This window comes from Trachemys scripta, chromosome 1 (assembly GCF_013100865.1).
Source record: "Trachemys scripta elegans isolate TJP31775 chromosome 1, CAS_Tse_1.0, whole genome shotgun sequence".
Classification (NCBI taxonomy): domain Eukaryota; kingdom Metazoa; phylum Chordata; order Testudines; family Emydidae; genus Trachemys; species Trachemys scripta.
Window position 1 is genome coordinate 307,268,717 of NC_048298.1, and position 16,992 is coordinate 307,285,708.

Genomic DNA, 16,992 nt, shown 5'->3' on the forward strand with positions numbered 1-16,992 from the left:
ACTTTGAGTTTAGCAAACAAAAAAACAAAAACAAAAAATCTGTGCAAAACATACTGTGCATCTGCCAAGAACAATTTTTGACAAATCTTAACTGCTAATCAAAACCAATTTTCACCAGAACACTCAAAGGAATTTCTCATTGAGGGCTTTTTTGATCCAAACTTCAGCTTTTCTATACCCAATCATTGTCTTTAGAACTGTTAAATGCAGCAGCATTTTTTTTTTAAAATGTATCATACTTTCAAAAAATAGGGAAAATATTTTCCCCCGACTCACACTCAAAATCATCAGAACTGTTTCCGCTCAGATTTTCAACATCCAAAAATCAAACTTGGTCAGTCCTCAAACCTGGAAAATTTCAGAGTGGAAACAAAGTCTGGGAAAATTTTGAGCGATTGAAAAATACTTATAATCATTACTTATAGTGGCTGCTCCAGTAAGCTAATACATTTATATAATTGGCTGAGCAAAGTAAAGCTCTACTCTCAATGGAATTTCTTGGAGGGTCAGTAAGTTTAGCCACCCCTGATTTAGTGTTTCCACTTTACAAATAGGGGAACTGAGGCAGCAGTAAAGTGATTTGTACAAGGCTATACAAGTCAGTGGCAAAGATGGGATTAAATCCCAGAAATTAACTGGCAACCACTCTCCTACTCACTCTGCCTGATGACAAATCTGGAGTAAGTATTACACTGAATTAATTGCAGGGCACTGAATTAATTTTACCACTTGAACAAATGTACTATTTCATTCCAAAGCAAGTAGACATATTAATATTTTAATTAGCAATAACTTCAGTTCTCAGAGTGATCTAAAATTTAGTCAACCTGCAGTGTACAAAGTTTTTTTTCTTTTTGAATCACATGATCTATTACCTTCTTTTTGGATCGAGGTCTTGGCTGTTCCTCATATTCTTCCCCAAATACAGGAGGCAGCAAAAATTCATTTTCTGTATCAAGCTCCTCAGCCGCTGCAAATATATTAGAAACTTAAGTTTCATAAAACTTTTGAAAGATTACATGGTCCAAGGTTATGGGTTACATAAATCTGCGCTAATACAAGGAGTCTATTAGAGTACACAGATGATAATGTTCTGCTAACGTTTGTTGCAGTACCAAGTGTAGGATTTCAGAAGAAGCAATTCACTCTGTTTTAGTATTTTATATGAAATACCAATTTCAAAAGCAATTTAATGATGAAGAAAAATTTTCAAGTGGTCTGTTACAACACTAATATGGTGTAAGCCTACTAACGGTGATATATAACCTATCGCATAAATCTATCTCTGCATCAGATGACTGGCAGATAGCTAACGTAATGCCTATTTTTAAAAACTGCTCCAGAGATGATCCTGGCAATTACAAGCCAGTAAGCTTAACTTTAGTACAAGGCAAACTGGTTGAAATTATAATAAAGAACAGATTTATCAGACACACAGATGAACAGATGAATTAAAAGTAGGCAGTCATGGGATAAAAGGGAAATTCCTCTCATGGATCAGTAACTAGTAAAAAGACAGGAAACCACGGGCAGGAATAACTGGTCAGTTTTCATAGAAGAGAGAGGTAAATAGCAAGGTTCCCCAAGGATCTGTACTGGGACAAGTGCTGTTCAACAACTACCCTTTCACATAACACAAGAACCAGGGTTCACCTGCTGAAATTAATAAGCAACAGGTTTAAAACAAACACAAGGAAGTACTTTTTCACATAACACAGTCAAGTTGTGGAACTCATTGCTAGAGTATGTTTTGAAGGTCAAAAGTGTAACAGGGTTCAAAAAAGAATTAGATATGTTCATGGCGGAAAGTGCCATCAATAGCTATTAGCCAAAATGCAACCCTATGCTCTGGACATCCCTAAAATCTCAGATTGCCAGAAGCTGGGATTGGACAATGGGGTATGGATCACTTGATAAACTGCCCTGTTCTATTCATTACCTCTAAAGCAACTGGCACTGGCCCGTTGGAAGACAGGATACTGGGGTAGGTGGACCACTGGTCTCACCCAGTATGGCCATTCTTCTGTTTTAATAAGAGGGGCACATAACACATGACTTTGCAGTTTTTCTTTCACCTATACAAACTTTGGATCAGACCTGTGATCCCATTGTGTGAATTAGCAAGTAATGGTATTTCTACACAGCAACTAGACACCTCCGTCTGGCCCATGCCAGCTGACTCCGGCTCACAGGGCTCAAGCTGTGGGGTATCTAGTTGCTGTGTAGACATACCCTTAGTGAATAAACAGTAGAAAACAAACAAATTAGGGTGACGTTACAAAATGTACTTTGTTCATTTATTTTTGTTTATAACAAAATGTAAAGTTAACATTACTAAGTCTTAAATTGCCTTTTTGGAGCAGGCACAGTATTTTTTTCTGTGTTTGTAAAGCACCTAACACAGTGGGATCTGGTCTGTAACTAGGGCTCCTAGTAGCGATGGTAATACAAATTATTAATTATAATTATAAGGTAAGGCCCCAATACTACATCTCTGATTAACCCCTGAGAAGTGGAAAGAAGCCACCAATTTTTGACCAGGACACATAGCAAAACGAAGAGACTGGATTTAAAGTTGCAGGCTGTAAACTTTATTGACTTTTAATAGTAAAAGGAGGCTGACTTCCCCTTTAACTACCAAACACTGTCTGAGTTCAGAGTGGGGCTGAATGGCCTTATGCCACACATCCAAGGAAAGGATTACTCAGCTGTTCAGTCACTGATATTCTTTAAGATGTGTAGTCCAAATCACATTCCACAGCTTGTGATTGCGGGGGCAGTGCATGTGCCAGAAAACTTTCTAGTCCACAGCATCTGTGTGGCAGTGCATGCACCCTTACACTCTAAAGCATTCCAGTGAGGAGCCTGGAGCCACCTCATCACCTTCAGTTCCTTCACCACCTTCAGAGCTCAGGGTTTGGGGAATTCCGAAGTAGTAGTAACAGCGGGTGGGTTGTGGAATACATTAGTCTCTAAGGTGCCACAAGTACTCCTGTTCTATATACAGACTACATATCTCAAAGAAAATCACTTACTGTACAGGTAAGTAACCTTTTTTATTTTGATAGTCCGTTAATTCCACAGCTGGTGACTTCCAAACAGTAGTCCTTACAGTCCTGTCAAATCTGGCATCATCCCTGGTCACCTACACCAGTGTGTAATGCTTCATAAGTGTGTGGACAGATGACCACTCTGCTGCTCTACTGATGTCACTGATGGGAAGGCACACCAAAGAAGCCACTGATAGAGACTGTATATGGAGGAACGCACTAACACTTTATATAGAAGTAGCATCCTTGCGAGTCAAAAGCATGATTTGATGTTCCAGCCAGACAGTCTCTGGGTGGGTACTGCTTGACCCATAACCCTTTCCCTATAAGCAAAAGAGGAGTCTGGGTGATTTCTGGAAGGGCTTGAGCCTGTCCAAGTAATATAGCAGCACCCTTTGCATGTCCAGTATGTGCAAACTCTGTTCTGCTCTCCCTGCATGAGGCTTCAGGAAGAACACACGTAGGCTGATCGTCTCACTGATGTGGAATTCCAATGCTACTTGGACTGTAGCGCTCTATTTGGAAAAGTTTCTTTCGAAGGATGAGGAACTCACTCATACACCCTCAGTCTGCCAACCTGAACAACCAACAACCCAAAGAAGCAAGACAGTAAACTTTAAAGGGATGACATACAAAATGATGGGGTCTACATTAGCTATTACCACTCAAGAAAGAGAACTTGGTCATTGTAGATAGTTCTTTGAAAACATCTGCTCAACGTGTAATCGCAGTCAAAAAAGTTAATAGAATGTTAAAAACCAAGAGACAGATAATAAAACAGAGAATATCATCATGCCACTATATAAAGCCATTGTATGCCTGCATTTTGAATACTGAGTGTAGTTCTGGTCGCCCCATCTCAAAAGATATATTAGAATTGGAAATGGTAGAACAAAGAAATGATTAGGGGAATGGAACAGCTTTCATACAAGGAGAGATTAAAAAAACTGGGACTGTTCAGTTAAGAAAAGAGATGACTAAAGGGGGAAATGAGGTTACATACCTATAACTGGAGGTTCTTCGAGATGTGTGGTTCCTATCTGTATTCCACTGAGGATTATGCGCATGAGCCACAGGCCCAGAGCCAGAGCTTTTCAAAATAGAATCCGTGGGTCTGTGCATGCGCCCTCGTACCGCCTCATGGTTTCACCCAATGTGATAAAGGACAGGGCGGAATGACCGCGCCTTCAGTTCCTTCTCCACCAAAAAATCGACCAGTTTTGCAGCAGAGGGGAAGGAGGGCGAGATTGGAATACAGTTAGGAACCATACATCTCCAAGAACCTCCAGTTATAGGTAAGTAACCTCCCCTTCTTCTTCAAGTGATGGTCCCTACTGTATTTCACTGAGAGTGATTAACAAGCAATACCTAGATAGGAGGAGGTTGTGAGGAAGAAGACAGAACCATGGAACGGAGGACCGCCACACCAAACAAAGCATCTGCCACAGAATGACTAGAGCAGGGATCGGCAACCTTTGGCACGTGGCTTGCCAGGGTAAGCACCCTGGCGGGCGGGTTTGTTTACTTGCCGCGTCCTCAAGTTCAGCCAATCGCCAGACCAATGGGGGCAGCGGGAAGCGGCGGCCAGAACATCCCTCGGCCTGTGCCGCTTCCCACAGCCCCCACTGGCCTGGAGCAGCAAACCACGGCCAGTGGGAGCCGCGATTGATCAAACCTGCAGACGTGGCAGGTAAACAAACCGGCCCGCCAGGATGCTTACCCTGGCGAGCTGCGTGCCACAGGTTGCCGATCCCTGGACTAGAGCATAATAAGAAAAGGTATGTACTAAACTCCACATGACCACTTTACATACGTCTGTAGAGGCCACTTTGAAGAGCACGGCCATAGTAGATGATTGCGCTCTTGTGGAATGGGCCCCTATCTCACTTGGTTGGGACTGCCCTAACAATTGATAGCAGAGTGTAATGCACCTTGAGACCCACTTTGAGATTCTCTGACTGGAGATAGCCTGCCCCTGAATTCTCTCCGCTATGGCAACAAATAGTCTATGAGACTTCTGGAATGACCTTGTCCTTTGTAGGTAAAAGGCCAGGCCCTACATGCATCAAGGGAGTGAAGCTGCCATTCCTCCTTTGAGGCTAGCAGTTTAGAAAAGAAGGTAGGCAGCTATATAGGTTGGTCGAGGAGGAAACAGGAAACAACTTTTGGTTGAAATTTGGGGTGCAAGCACAGGGAGACTTTGTCCTTATGAAATGTGATGAAAAGGGGATTTGCCATCTTGGCCCCCAGTTCACCAACCCTTCTTGCAGAGATAATAGCAACAAGGAAAGCGACCTTCATGGAAAGAAGAGAAAGTGAGCAGGAGGCCAGAGGTTCAAAGGGTGAGTTCATCAATGCCATTAGGACTAGACTGAGGTCCCACTGAGGAGTGATAGACTGAATGGGAGGGTATTTGTGTACAAGGCCCTACCAGAATCTGGGGCCTGGTCCCCACTTAGTCCGGACTTCGGACTAAGGTACGCAAATTCAGCTACGTTAATAACGTAGCTGAATTCGAAGTACCTTAGTCCGAACTTACCGCGGTCCAGACGCGGCCGGAAGTCTCCCCCCGTCGACGCCGCGTACTCCTCTCGGCGAGCTGGAGTACCGGCGCCGACTATGAGCACTTCCGGGATCGATCCGGGATCGATTTATCGCGTCTTAACCAGACGCGATAAATCGATCCCAGAACATCGATGGCGTGCCGCCGGACCAGCCGGTAAGTGAAGACTAGGCCTCAGAGTCAAAGGCTGAGTGAAAACCGAATTCTCATCCACAGGAGGGTGGAAAGCAATGAGAGCGAACCCCGAGGCCCTCAGAGACAGAAATAGTCTAAGAGCATTGGGATGCCCATGGCCTCAGTGGCAAGACCCTTCTGGTGGGCCCAGGAAGTGAAACGTATCCATTTAACTTGGTAGGATCACCTCATGAAGTCCTTCCTGCTACTGGAGAGGACATCTTGCACTGCCGAAGAAAATTCCCATGCTAGCAGAGGTGTCCACCTAAAAACCAAGCTCTCAGGTGAAGCATCTGTGGATTGGGCTGCCTGAGCCTACCGCTGTGTTGTCTGAGCAGCACCGGGAACCTCAGAAGCGAGAGTGGAAGATGCTTTGACATGCGGAGAAGAGGAAACCAGAACTGGCAATCAGGATGGCCGTTGTCCTCTCACATGGGAGTTTGTGAAGGATGCGGGGCAGGAGCAGTAGGGGAGGGAAGGTGTAATTGATTCAGTTTGACCAGTCGATGCCAAAGGTGTCACCCTACGAATGGGCGCTGAACCCTCCCCTGGAACAGTACTGGATGTATTTGGTGTTGGTGTGAGAGGCAATCACCAACCATGATGTGCAACTCCCATTTGCTGTTGGTCACAAAGTTCCTGCTGAGAGCATTGGCAATCACATTTTGAGTCCCCAACAATAGGATATAGTATGCAATGCAACACTTCCAGAAGTGTATCGCTTCTGCACAACGTTGGGGACCTTGTGCCTCCTCACTTGTTTTTGTAGCAAATCACAGTGTTGTCATCTGACATAACAAGAACATGACAAGATTAGATGGAAGGTAAAAATACGTGGCATGCCCTAAGATACCGCCCGAAATTCTAGGATGTTGATGTGCATCCTGGCTTCCCAAGTGTTCCAAGCTCCTTGCGTCATGTGATATCCCATGTGGGCATCCCAGCCATCGAACGATGCATCCGTTATCATCATACTTGGAGAGGATGGAAGGAAGGGCACTCCAGAGCAAACCTGGAGCAAATCTGTTCACCATCGAAGGGAGGAGATTACTTCTAGTGGAACAGTGAGAATGGTGTTAACGGGTTGGTTCATAGGGGAGCATACTCCCTGCAGTCATAGTTGTAAACAGGAAAAGCACAGGTGAGTGAAGGCCATGACATACATGCATGCTGCCATGTGACTGAGGAGGTAAAGACAAGTTCTGGCTGAGACCGGGGGGTTGGATGTCACTGAAGCAATCAGGTCCAGTTCTGTCTGGAACCTGTCCTTCGGCAGATAAGCCCTTGCGGAGGTTGCGTCAATGCGTGTGTCAATGAACTCCAGGGACTGTGTATAGGGTGCAAAGTTGATTTTTTAACATTCACACTCACCCCTAGGGAGAAGAGGAGTAGAAGGAGCTGGGATGTCAATTCTCAAGCTTCCCTTCTGGGCCGTGCCACTAGCAGCCAGTCATCCAGGTAGGGGAAGACAAGGTCTCCCTGCCATCTGAGATGAGCCGCTTCCACAGAGAAAACCTTCATATAGACTTATGGAGCAGTGGTAAGTGCAAATGGGAGAACCCTGTATTGGAAGTGCTGAGAGCCCACCATGAACCTCAGGAACTGTCTGTGGGTTGTATGGATGTCGACGTGGAAGTAGGCATCTTGCATATCAAGAGCTGTAAACCACATGCCTTTTTCTAGAGAGGGAACAATGGCCGCAAGCTTGACCATGCAGAACATTGGCTTGCGAATAGAACGGATGGGGCATTGGAGATACAGAATTGGTCTCCATCCCCCCTTCTTCTTTGGCACCAGGAAATAACTAGAACAGTACTCTGTGCCTTGAAAGGTTGTGGGCACTGGCTCTACTGCTCCTCTCTGCAAAAGAGAATCCACCTTAGGGCAAGGATATTGTCGTGAGAGTGGTCCCTGAGACAGGACTGGGGCTGAGGATGTGGAGGAGGTAGCATCATACACTCAATCACACAGCCATGTTGAATGACAACCAGAAACCACTTGTCCACTGTTATTGCTCTTCATGCTGGCAGAAAGAGTTTGAGACTGCCCCCAAATGAAGTGGTTGGCACGAGTGCTGGTGTGCAAAGTGACTGATGGTTCTTTAGATGCACTCAGAAATATTGTTTAAAAGAAGATTGAGTATATTGCTCACAGGACTGTCCCCGCGGATGGGATCTTTGTACCTTTGGGCACTTCTGTGGAGTCTCAAAGACTTGCTGGTGGTAGAACTGGGGAGCTCTGTAGCGTTGTGTAAATGGCAGGCAATAAAATTTTCATTTGGGCACTGGCGTATAAATGTCTAGTGATCACAGGGTAGCTCTAGAGTCTTTGAATGAGTGTAAGGAATCATCCATCTTCTGATGGAAGAGGTGTGATTCATCAAAAGGGAGGTCCTCAATTGTGCTCTGTACCTCCCTAAGGAAGCCCGAGGAGTGTAACCAGCATTCCCTCCTCATGACAATTCCGGTTGCCATTGTACACGAGAATGTCTGCAGAATCAACTGCAGCCTCAAGTATAATTCTAGCAACCCACTTGCACTCCTCCAAAACAGCTTGAAAGCGGGCACAATCTTGCTGCAGTAGCTTGTCAACAAAGCCCACTGTCTGGCCAATGCTGCATCCCAAAGTTCTTAATCATATGAAATTACTACAAAATCAGTAAAATCCTATGTACAAGAATAAAAACAGTTTTTCTGTAAAGTTTAGAAAGTACGTCACCAAGGATGAGAGAACAGCAGAAGCTCCAACTCAAACCACGCAGCACTGAGAAGGAACTGAAGGCATGGTCCGTCCACCCTGCCCTTTATCGCCTCAGGCGAAATCCTGAGACAGTACAAGGGCACATGCGTGGACCAATGGATACTATTACTTTGAAAAGCTCTGGCTCTGGGCTCCTGGTGCATAACCCTTAGTGGAAAACAACAGGGACCATCACTTGAAGATGATGAAAGAGGTCTATAAATTCACAAGTAGTGTGGAGGAAGTGAATAAGGAAGTATTAGTTATCCTCTTCACATAACACAAGAACCCATGAAATTAATAGGCAGCAGGTTTAAAACAAACAACGCACAATGCACAATTAATGCGTGGAACTCATTGCAGGAGATGCTGTGAAGGCCAAAAGTATAACAACATGATCAAAAGAGATTTAGATAAGTTCATGGAGGATAGGTCCATCAATGGTTATTAGTCAAGATGGTCAGGGATGCAACCCCATGCTCCTTCGTGTCCCTAAACTTCGTGTCCCTAAACTGGCAAAAGCTGGGACTTAATGACGGGGGATGAATCACTCAAGATTATCCTGTTCTGCTCATTCCCTCTGAAACATCTGACAGTGGCTAGTGTCAGAGACAGGATACTGGGCTAGATGGACAAGTATGGGTGTTCTTATGTTATAACAGTATGTATCACAACCAAAAAGACTATGAAGCCAGACCATAAAGACTATTTCATTCAGAACATTTGTTGAAAGAATAGCAGAAATACCTCTTGGAAAATCAATTTCAATATCGAGATCTGGTTCATACGGAATATCAGGCAAGCTTGTCTGCATCTCTGTATCAGAGTTTAGCAAGTCTGTTTCAATTATTACACCTGTAATTAAATTAAATAAAATTATATTACCATTTAACAATCAATTTTCATTTTGTGGCTCTGCCAAGACAGTGCAGACACTGAATTCCTCCTCACATACTCACACTGCAGGATGATGTCAAATCACCAGCCCAGATTTTCCAATTCTGGAGTGCTTTATTCTGCTTCTCCAGTCTGACTCCTTCCCAGCTAGAAAGATATGTTAGCCTACTCTGCCCTGTTTAATTATGGAGAATCTCTTGTCAAAGTCTAGGTTTGTAAAGCTCAGGACCTGTGTAATCTAGGCTGTCTCAACCAGCCACAGAAAGCAAATTAGCATAAAGTGGGAATATAATTTGTCTTTCTGCGGCTTTGCCTGCAACAGCATAGATCCTGGGCTTCTTTATAGCAGACCTTTTCAAAAACAAACGGAGGGAAAACAAGAGGATAAACCAGAAAAGGGAGAGGAGATGAAAGCAAACAGGAATCTCTGACCTCTTCCCCAACTTCTGTCAGAGATAGAGTTTCTGTGAGCACACAGAAGCTCTCCACAGTAAAACGCAGAGCACACAAGCTCTCCACAGTCAAAGGGCTCTGTCCGCAGACATTTGTATGTTCTGTCAACAGTATCTAGTGAAAGAGCAAAGGGAACTTGAGGTAGCAACCTTGCAAAGCTTGTCTAGTAACACCTTCAATTCTCCAGTTGAGGTTGTGGCCCTGTTTCTGGTTTCGTGAGTGTTAAGTTTTAACGGACATGGACGTTCTGCAGCCTTGTAAGCCTCCTGTATCCCAGCCATAAAACATTTGTCCATATCGTCTCTAGATAATTTGCGGAAACAGCTGAAGTAGTCTGGGAAAAAAGCTTCCGGAGACCTATCAAAAGCTTTTTAGGTTACTGTTTGAAGGAGAGGTTTTTTCTGGTAAAATTTAGAAGCCACAAACATATCATGATACGTGGGGAGGAAAAAAAAAGTGTGCATGGCAGGAAAGTTTGCAGAAATTCCTCTCCTAGTGAAAGTCTTGAATCATCTCATCCTCGGAATCTGAGGATGCCTCAGAGAGAGTTTCTCTCCCCCCTTCAGGTGAGCTGGCATGGGGGATGGGAAGAAGGTGGGAAAGCAGTTTCACTGTCACAGCCCCAGAAATTGCATCAACTGCTTCCTCGTTCTGCTTCAGGGAGAGACACTGCTTTTGCAGGTTTTCATAGATTCTAAGGCCAGAAGAGACCATTTTGAACATCTAGTCTGACACCCTGTATAGCACAAGCTATAGAACTTCCCCAAAATAATTCCTAGAGTGTAGGTTTTTCTAAAACATGCAATCTTGATTTAAAATCTTGATTTAAAAATTTAGAATCCACCACAAACCTTGGTAAAAACTGTTGCAATGGTTAATTACTGTCACCGTTAAAAAATTACCCCTTATAGTGAGTCTTTAGGCACCCTAAGAGGCTGATTTTGTTCCTCACAATTGCAAAAACTGTTTCAGCCACTGCCTTGGCTCCACTGAGATGGTGAATTTTTCCCTCAGCTAATAAATAATTTAAGGTGTCTACAGGAAAGTGCTACTGCAAAAACAACAATTAATTTGTTCTTTCTTTAGCCTCCTTTGGTTGATAGATAAATGGTGGTTGGACCCAGCTGCAGAAGTCACTTTCCTGCATTTGTGGTTTTTTTAAATGAAGCAGCAGTCAAACTAGAGATGTAAAGGAAGGAGCCCTACAGAGTAAGAAAATCCTGGGTGACAATTTGTCATCCTCCTGGCTCTAGGAGCAAGTGAGGGGATTCCAGCATCTACACGGCTGCCAGCCAAGCCACAGAACAGATTTCTAAAAGTTACCTGCATCTCAAATACGATGAAATATTCTAGAAATTTGTTTAAACAGGTAAAGTTTCCAATTAATTTTAGAATTCACAAATAGCAATTTTGTATTTAATTACTGTAATGTAAGAACACTATAGATACATACATACAGAAGTAAAAACACATGGATTCAAAAGCCAAAGCAACAAAACATACTGTTCAGATCCGTAGTCTCTGTTTTTCCATCATCTTCAGGCAGCATCTCAGCTATAGTCAGTAGCTCAGCCTCCAGAGGATTTGAAGGAACTTTACCCCTCAGCTCTTCTATTGCTGCAAGGATCTTCTCATTGCTATCCAGAGTGGTGGGCAGAAAAACTGGAACTGGCACCTAAGCAAATAGGAATAAATAACTCTTCAAAAATTTCGTTGTTAACAAATGATTACCAATGTAGAGTTAAATACAGAAGTTTTACATCCATCTTTTAAAAGACTCAATAGTTCAGGGCTTAGGAAACGGTGCCCTCATTAAGGTTTAGCAGAAAAGCCAACAGTTGATAAGACGATTGAAAAACCATGAATACAGATGACCAGAGTGAAAAAAAGAGGGACAGAAATGCTATGAGAAGTACTGTAGTACAATTTAGTGGTGAGAATAAAGAACAGTGCTAGGAGACTCCTGACTCCTAATCCCAGGTCCGATTCTATCTACCTACTCTTTGTGGCCTTGGACAAGTCATTACCCTCTTTTGGTGGCCTCAATTTCCCCATCTGTAAAATGTGGAAAATTCTTTTTACTTCCCTAGTCAAAGAAGCGTTGTGAGGATTATCACTTGAGTAAATCACGTAGAAAATGTAGAATGCTATGTAAATGGTAACTATTAAGAAGCTTAATTTGCTAGAAATTTTGAAATCCAAATCTTATCCTGGTTTCCACTGCAACCCTGTCATTCCCTCTTTGCTTCTACTCCCTCCTGCTAGTCTCCCTCTGCCATCCCTCTCAATCTTTCACTTCCCCATCTTTGACCACCCAGCCGAGATGCACCAGTCAAAACTGTTGCTGGAGCAAAACAGCACTGTAAGAGCTTACATATATGCAAGCAGGCAGGTTGCTTACTGAAGAATGGTGAGGAAGCTGAAGTGTCACTAGCAAAGTACTGTTCTACCTAAAAAAAAAACTGCTGCAGCACCCCTCAAGCAACACAGTACTAATGACTGTAACATGCAAAATAATTAATGATACAAATTATTCTCTTAGCTAAAGTTGAATGCAATTCAGCTTAAAAATAAGGCATGACTTACTGGAACAGGAACTATTGTCGGAACAGGAACATTTTGACTATACATGTGCATAGGCACCGGAACATAAACAGGTACAGGAACAGGCACTGGGACATATTCTTTCTTCCAATCATCTTCTATAAAAATAAGCCAAATTACAGAAAGGCACTTAAAAGTCTCTTACAAGAATAGCTTGGAAAAGTTAAACTTTCTGTAGCATATTTCAAGCCAATATAATTCAAATACATGAAAGGTGAAATGAACGAACTGTTACTTCTACTAATATTCACTAGTTACCTGTCTGACAACATTTTGTCTGCATGTGAGGTTTACAGTATGTAGCTTTTGTCATTGTCAAAGGTTTGCAAAGAATTGCCTTGTTCTTCATCTCTTTGTTAAGCGTTGGAGAAGGGGGTGGCACTGAACCCTACAGACAAGCAAACAATTGCATCATTATTGATTTGTTACAGCTTTTGATTTCAGATACCAGTCAATATTTGTGTTCTAAACATATATAAGTCCTGGAAAAGAAAGCAAAACACAGCAGCACTGGTGACTGCTCTTTAGTTAAAAGTTGTTTTGCATTTCTAAATGAGCTTCTTCTGTCAGAAGCATAATACACCTGTATTTTATTTGCTCTGGGCTAATACTTTCAGAATTAACTTTTAAATTTTAGTTTAAATTACAACATTGACTTCACTGATGTTGTTTTACAACTTTTAAAAGCTCTAGCTTTAAACTACTTTATTAACAACAACACAATTGAAAGGCTCTAGGCTCAAAATTTGACCTTCTTTAGAGGTATAATAATCCATAACGAAAAGTCTTCAATTCTAATTTTTATTTTTAATTTCAGCATTCCACTGCTGTTTTTTTATCCTAAAAATATGCAATATGGGCTCTATAGCAGTAATCCAACTCCATTTCTAGAAATGCACTAAAAGTGATGATCAATAAATCAAGGTGGTTTTGCATGACAGAACACTACGTAAGTTTCAATTGCTGTTAAAAATAAACCCACTGATGAACAGAGTTCTCTTCAAAACAGATTTTCACCTATACACGGCAGTGTGAATTAAAATCAGTAGAGGAAATACTTAAGACTTACAAATGGATATTATAAAATAGTAAAATATTTAAAAAATACTACAATAGTTGGCAATGTACTTCCTAACAAGTAAAGGTTATGTAATGAGGGCTTTTATAGCTGCTTTTTATTTTAAAACTGTGGACTGAATCAATGCGTCTAGAAGCAGTTTTCTATGTACGTGCTCAGAAATTTTAATCAAGATGGCTTATGGTTGACATCTCCAATTACTACAGAAATCCCTAAAAGTTTAATGCATACACATTTATACATAAACTAAATATAAATTGAAATAGACATATATAATAAAGTAACATTTAGCTCTATACAAGCCTAAATATATTTTTCTATAACAGTAAGGAATCTGAAGGAGATAATCTATTCTAGTTGGAAAATAAGCATCCCGAAGATCTCAACAAGAGAGAGAAAAATAAATTAGTGTGAAATTAAAACAAGGTAATCTGGAAGACGAGACCATTATTAAACCCCCTTTTTGTGACAATCTGATACAACCTAGTAAAATTCAAACTTGAGGTTACTCCATGCTCCATTCATGCTGTGCCTTGCTCTCCGCTACACAGGCGTCAGTCCTGCAAAAAGTTACTCAGTTATTCCTACATACCGTCTAAATGTAGTCAATGGGACTCTGTTACAGCAGTGACTGTACTTCTGATAATAACTATTTGCATAATCAGAGGGACTTTCTGCCTTTCCAAAATGGGTCATAACCTTAAAATGCTAATTAATCAGTGGGTTTTTTCCCTTCTGCATTTATTATATACACCTATTCATTAGGAACACAAAACATACAAAAACTATATTTTCTTGTGAATTATTTTTAAAGGAATACTCTCACGTAATTCAGCAAGAAAATACCCAGTAGTTTGTTTTAGTGGAAGTGATTTAAAAAAACATATGAATACAATTTGTTAGTCTCCAAGGTGCCACCAGTACTCCTGTTCTTTTTGCAGATACAGACTAACACGGCTGCTACTCTGAAACCTGTCAATTTTTTTTTTTTTTTATAACTTAAGCTAGCCAATTTAGTTTCACTGATCATGACGACAAAAAACAACAAAAAACCCAAAGTTGGATTAATGTTTTCTATTTTAATCATTTAAAAATGTTACTTATTTTGTTGGTGTTTCTTTAAGAGTTCAAAATGTCATTTTAACATATCTAATTATATTTTATATACTTACTGTCATTTTTGTTCGGGAAATCTGACAACCCTGATCTAAAATGTAAAGAGATTCAAAATTAACAGTGTTTATTTTACAGTTTATATAAAAAGTACATAAAATAAATTTTCAACAACAAAAATTAAGACTGTTACTTTATCACAGTATTACCAGACAAGCACAGCCAACTGCTTATGACAGTTGTGTTCAGTCCTAGGCCCAGTCTACACACAGAAATTACACCCTTTTAACTACAGGTTTTAAATCCACTGAGTTAAATCAGTGCAATACCCATGTCAGCTCACTCTCGATCTGGTTTAAGACTACCTTATTTCAATTTATCTTAAATTGAGCTTAATTAATAGTGACCACTCAGATTTAAAAGTGTACACACAAAGATGCTGCAGCAATCTGAATGAATTGATTTAAAAACTGATTTAACTAAACTGGTGTCATTCCTGTGTGCAGACAAGCCCCTAAGTATCACTATGATCTCCACATGCACATGAGCTTCCTGCTCTTTCTAAGGATCTAGCTGCCTCCTTGTATTAAAGCAAGAGAGTATTGTGCAATTCAAAAAGATGTTGCAAGTTGAGTTCCCACGTGAGAAAAACATGTTTTTAATGTTTTCACCTCTAATCCCTGGTATCCCCCTTCTCCCCAGGATCTAAGGATACTTGGAAAGGAAAAGACCCAAAAGTACAAGCAAAGACAAACTGGGAGTGAGGGAGGAAGAAAGGGTTCCCTGCCCCCCAGCCACCATATTAAATGCAAAATTACACTGAAGCTGAAGAGAAGCTAATATGAGTGTAAGTGTGTTCTACTATTCCCTCTCCTCTTGAGATTACTTGGTTTCTTTAACCAGTGTTTGGCCTCAGAGCTGACCTTCAAACTGTGACTCTTGTAGTACAAGTAAGTTTTCTATATGAACAAACGTACAGTAAAGGGCAATTATTTAGCATGATCCGCTGGGAATTAGTCTCTTTTTTCTTTAACATTAAACAGAAATTGTGTGTTTAATTCTACCCATGCAAGGTACTGAATACCTGTCCACAGAATCAGAATAATTGACAAATTACAGAATTTTTCACTCTCAAAACAGGCAATAAAACAAAAAGCTAACATTAAAAATCCAATACAAATGGCACAATAAGCAAATTTCTGACAGTAAAACAAATGTTTGGACAGTGTCTAGCACAACGGGACTGGTGTCTCTAGGATTTATCGCAAGAAAAATATATAATCTCATCAATTTCTGATTTCTCATTTAACAGAAGTCTCTCCTTTGTAAATACAAATTCATATTGCTTGTAGATGTCATCTGAGTGAAAAATATTGAGCCACAATTGAAATTTCTGAATTAAAAAAAAATGTCCTTTCAGAATAATGAATGTATAGTTCTGCTGTTGAAACATCACATACCATAATGCAAATTTTCAGGCCCTTTTTGTGTTGCCATATTAGGTTCATTCTGTTGACAGTAGAAACGCAGTAAGCAGTGCTGATCACAGAAATGTTTCATTTCTCCACGCCACTGTACTTTCTCTTTGAGAGTTCCTTGAGACTTACAACAGTCACACCTGGCAGCCTTAACAGAAAGGGAGATTTTGACATTTTTTAAAGACAGAAACCTCAGAAAAAGAACTAAACATTTTACATTTTAAAAGGATACTTAATGATGAGGCTATTTATCATTGATTCTAGAGTACTTTTAAACACTTAAATTTCATTTTCAATTGAGACAGCTACTTTGCTAGTTCCACAACATTTGTGTTACCTTCTGATCTGTACGTATAGACACATTAGTCATTTGGTTTTCAACTATATAAAACTGAAAAAAGGATCAACAGGCGTCATTTGTTTACATGTTTTTAAGTCCATAAAACTAGCTCATCTCTGCATATTCAGCAAGATATCTATATGTCATCGAACCATTTTTAACAAAGTCCACTGAAACACTCTGCAAAACAAGAGAGAAGGACAGAGATTGAGACCTCCGTAAGGATTCTTTCCAACCCACAATGAAATAGTAATTAAGCAACAATATTGTTGCCCAATGTTTTGTATTTGAATTATATTGTGAGCTCCTTGGTGAAGGGACCTTGTGTCTTTATCTACTTTGTGCTATAGTAGTAGTAGTAAAATTGTTATAAATAATAAATATTAATATGATTGTTTAATTTAAGTTTCACCAGTTTTAGAGCAATACAAATATATATTTTGCAAATCTAACAGGAAGCTCAAGTTGCCATTTCAATGTTTCTGGTCAGGAACCCAATGATT

The 16,992-nt window shown here is 40.8% G+C and overlaps 1 protein-coding gene across 13 annotated transcripts in view; it reads right to left on the reverse strand.

Moving 5' to 3' along the window:
* The window catches only part of ZMYM2 (zinc finger MYM-type containing 2), a 185,597-nt gene that overhangs the window by 21,242 nt on the left and 147,363 nt on the right, over positions 1-16,992 (reverse strand). For all 13 annotated transcript variants that reach the window (XM_034758789.1, XM_034758797.1, XM_034758798.1 and 10 more), the window contains 7 exons: positions 16,132-16,297; positions 14,731-14,765; positions 12,739-12,868; positions 12,463-12,578; positions 11,380-11,551; positions 9,274-9,381; positions 876-970 (listed from right to left, as the gene is read on the reverse strand). In XM_034758789.1, coding sequence (XP_034614680.1) covers positions 876-970; positions 9,274-9,381; positions 11,380-11,551; positions 12,463-12,578; positions 12,739-12,868; positions 14,731-14,765; positions 16,132-16,297 — 822 coding nt within the window. The remainder of the gene's footprint in view (positions 1-875; positions 971-9,273; positions 9,382-11,379; positions 11,552-12,462; positions 12,579-12,738; positions 12,869-14,730; positions 14,766-16,131; positions 16,298-16,992) is intronic.